Source organism: Papilio polytes, unplaced genomic scaffold, assembly GCF_000836215.1.
Source record: "Papilio polytes unplaced genomic scaffold, Ppol_1.0 DF821845.1, whole genome shotgun sequence".
Lineage (NCBI taxonomy): Eukaryota > Metazoa > Arthropoda > Insecta > Lepidoptera > Papilionidae > Papilio > Papilio polytes.
The window spans coordinates 2,961,950-2,965,667 of record NW_013527359.1 but is presented as its reverse complement, the minus strand read 5'-3'; the positions used below and the strand labels follow the sequence as shown (position 1 = coordinate 2,965,667).

General features: G+C 34.2%; 1 protein-coding gene across 1 annotated transcript in view; it reads left to right on the top strand.

Moving 5' to 3' along the window:
- The window catches only part of LOC106107952 (zinc finger protein GLI2-like), a 7,760-nt gene extending 5,660 nt beyond the window's left edge, over window positions 1-2,100 (top strand). The window contains exons 2-4 of the mRNA XM_013288984.1: window positions 175-407; window positions 957-1,104; window positions 1,409-2,100. Coding sequence (XP_013144438.1) covers window positions 175-407; window positions 957-1,104; window positions 1,409-2,059 — 1,032 coding nt within the window. The 3' untranslated portion in view covers window positions 2,060-2,100. The remainder of the gene's footprint in view (window positions 1-174; window positions 408-956; window positions 1,105-1,408) is intronic.
- The last annotated feature ends 1,618 nt before the right edge of the window (window positions 2,101-3,718 follow it).

Here is a 3,718-nt window from a genome sequence, read left to right as displayed (position 1 = left end):
GTCCGCGTGGAATTTAAAAAGTAGCCTATGTATTCCAGACTATCCTCCACATGTATGCCAAATTTCATCAAGATCTACTCCGCTGTTTAAGCTACAAACTCTAACAAACATCCATCCATCTAAACTTTCGCATTTATCATATTACTTAGATTAATTTTGTGTTTTTTCTATCAGCTAGAAGATGAAGAGTCCCTGGGTGGGTCATCCCCTGAGCGGGGTACTGAGAGTGCGGAGGCTGGGGAGGCTAGGGAGGGTGCGTGCGGGTGGCGGGGGTGCGGCGCGCGGCTGCACAGCGTGGCGCGCCTCTCCGCGCACATCGCCCGCGCGCACGCGCACGCGCATAGAGACGGACTCTTTTACTGCGGCTGGAAGGGATGCTCCAGACCACAAAGAGGATTTAACGCAAGGTAATTTTCAAAATAATCATATTTCATACTAACGGCTGAACGGATCTCGATGAAATTTGACATCTTATAGAATAGTATGGAAGAACACATAGGCTACTTACTTTTGTTTTTTTATAATTCCACGCAGACGGAGTCGTGGGCAAAAGCTAGTAACTACATAAAAGTAATCCATGTTATTTAAATTTCTTTATTAGTACTGAAAACAGGTAATTTTTAATAAGTTTTCAATGATTTTAATGAAAACGAAAGTTTCTACTTTTGTCGAAAATAAATTTGAAAATAAAATTGCTGTAAACATACGTCAGTTTTAAATTCTGAATTTCTCTATAACAATGTTAAAGTTATTCCTAATAAAGAATGTCGAAGACATAACCTTGCCTAACAGACGATTTAAATATTTGCACAAACCGCAACTGTTTGTTCCGAACCGTCTTGCGTGTGTTATGTTTGCGTTGTGTATGTCCATTTATGATAGAAACTAAAACCTACTACTGTGATGTATATTATTGTATATATCTATCACATATTAACTATTTTTTTTTCCAACAGATACAAGATGTTAGTACATGTCCGCACGCACACCAACGAGCGACCTCACACATGCAATCAGTGCAACAAATGCTTCTCTAGAGCAGAGAACCTAAAAATACATCTCAGATCTCATTCAGGAGAGAAGCCCTACGTCTGCCCTTATGAGGTAAATACAGACGTAACATGTATTTTCTATATTAACTAGTATTATAAAGAAATTACTCATGAATGAAATAACTAAAAAACTATAGGGACGACTTCAAAAATTCTTGAACCATTAAAAAAACTATGTTATTACTTAGTAACATGGGCTGTAATTCCTATTTTTTTTATTCCACGCTGACGAAGCCGTGAGCAACAGCTAGTGCATTTATAAAATTAAAACAGACTTCTACAATAGTTACATATATAACACAAAATTTACACAGCTGCTTTAAACTAATTTACTAAATAATTTATATTGTTAACAGGGTTGCGGCAAAGCGTACTCAAACTCGAGCGACCGCTTCAAGCACACACGCACGCACACAGTCGACAAACCGTACTGCTGTAAAATACCAGGCTGCAATAAACGATACACTGATCCCTCCAGCTTGAGGAAACACGTCAAAACATACAAACACTTCGCACCGGAAGAGACAAAACGGGATTCTTCAGACGAAAGTCACGATAGATTTTCACCTACTAAAGACTATCTCATAGAACCTATATCACCTTTACGTGGATATACATACAATGAGATATCTTCACAGAAATTACAATACAATTTACAAATACCAGAGCAACAGCTTACGTTATACCCTCAAGTGACATACGTAAGGCCTTTGGAACCTTACCCAATAAGAGTACCGCAAAACGAAATGTCATATCTAGAATATACACAAATGTATGAACATGCGTACAGAAATTACTATACAAATAGTATAAATTATCCTGTTATGCCTTTTAATGAGAAATCTTATAATGAGCAGAGTCTACCTGAAAGTACCAGGCGACCAGAAGTATATAAAGATATAGACGCTCCGTTGAATTTGATTTGCTCGAAGAAAATAGATTACAAGCCGATAGAAGATCTAGTCACATTCAATGATTTACCCTTAGATTTAAGCACAAAGAGTTGATGCAATATTTAAAATAAACTATTTATTTATAAAACATCTTATTTTTTGTTTTTATTTAAATGTTTTTACCCGAATTACCCATATATGGACAAATATTTAAATTCTGGTTAACTTTTCTCAGTACTTAACCAACAAATCGTAATAATCGCAAATTAAAGAGACCTTACTAATATAAATTTGAAAGATTAGATGGATGGATGTTTGTTAGTTTGTACCCTAAACGGCTGTACAGATCTCGTTGAAATTTGGCACAGACCTAGAAGAGAGTCTGGAAGAACACATTGGCTACTAACTTTTGTTTTTTTTAAATTCCACGTGGGCGATAGCAAGTATCTCATAAAATGTTCCAAAATCGAAAAGTTCGCTCGGAAATCGGAAATTTTACTATCAAACCAAGCAAAATTCGATAAATAAATCATATCTTTTAGTTATGAAAAGTACAAAATGTTAACAATGAACTACGTAACAAAGTATAAAATGATAATCAGTTGAATATTTGCACGTTTTCTCATGTTCACCACATTCAGCATTAATTTATCTCGTAGACAATTAACAAGACTTTCCGGTACGGTCCACGCTTTCTTATCTAATGTCAATTTGTACAACATATTAATAGATCTTGTACATAATCTCGTTCCCACTGGTTACTGTGTAACTGCTATATAGGTGTTGTTATATTATATACTAACTGTTGCTCGCGACTTCGCCAGCGTCAAATTAAAAAAAATAATAAAGTATAAAGCCTATGATACTCACTGTACGTCTTAATGGTGAAAGAATTTTTGAAAGCAGCTTAGTAGTTTTTGAATTATTTCAATAAATACAAAAATACAAATCTTTCCCCTTTATAATATTAGGTACAGAAAATGCTTTGCAAGAGAAATTAATAATATAAAATAAATATTGCCTTTATTTAAGAGACGGCTGTGTTGCTAAAGTTTACATTTATTTTATAGCAGTAGCTTTCACTCACTACTTCGTCCGCGTGGAATTAAAAAAGTAAGTAGCCTATGTGTTCTCATAGACTATCCTCTACATCTATGCCAAATTTCATGGACATCGGTTTAGCCGTTTCGGCTACAAACTCTATCAAACATCCATCTATATTTCTAAACTTTCGCATTTATAATATTAGTAAGATTACCTACTGATTTATTAGTGTTAGGTTTAACTAAGTTTCAAAGGAGTAAAACTCAAGTTACATAATGCGCAAACGCATTTCATTAAGTTATGGAACCAACAACGCTAACGAATGGTTAAAAGTAGCTGGAAAACCAGCTTATAACAGTAAGCAACATTTACACTATTCCAAACTTTTAGATAAACTTAACTGAATTCTAAAAAGATATTCATATATCCTAATTCTTATAATTTCATACATACATGACATATTCTATTTTAAGCAGTTGCCAGTCGAAAATTTGCAACACGAAAAAACCACTTTTATATCTATTATCTATTGATAAATTTGACATATATTTCCTACAAGAGATAGAATCTACTAAAGTGATGACATATTAAATCATCTGAGTATATCACGATTTATCATTGAAATAAGACAGAACCTATTATATAGAAATTTTCCATTTCCAATTGACATATCTATTCTCAATTGTCTAAAACCAGTGGATTGAATATAATATAACTTTTAGGACCTGT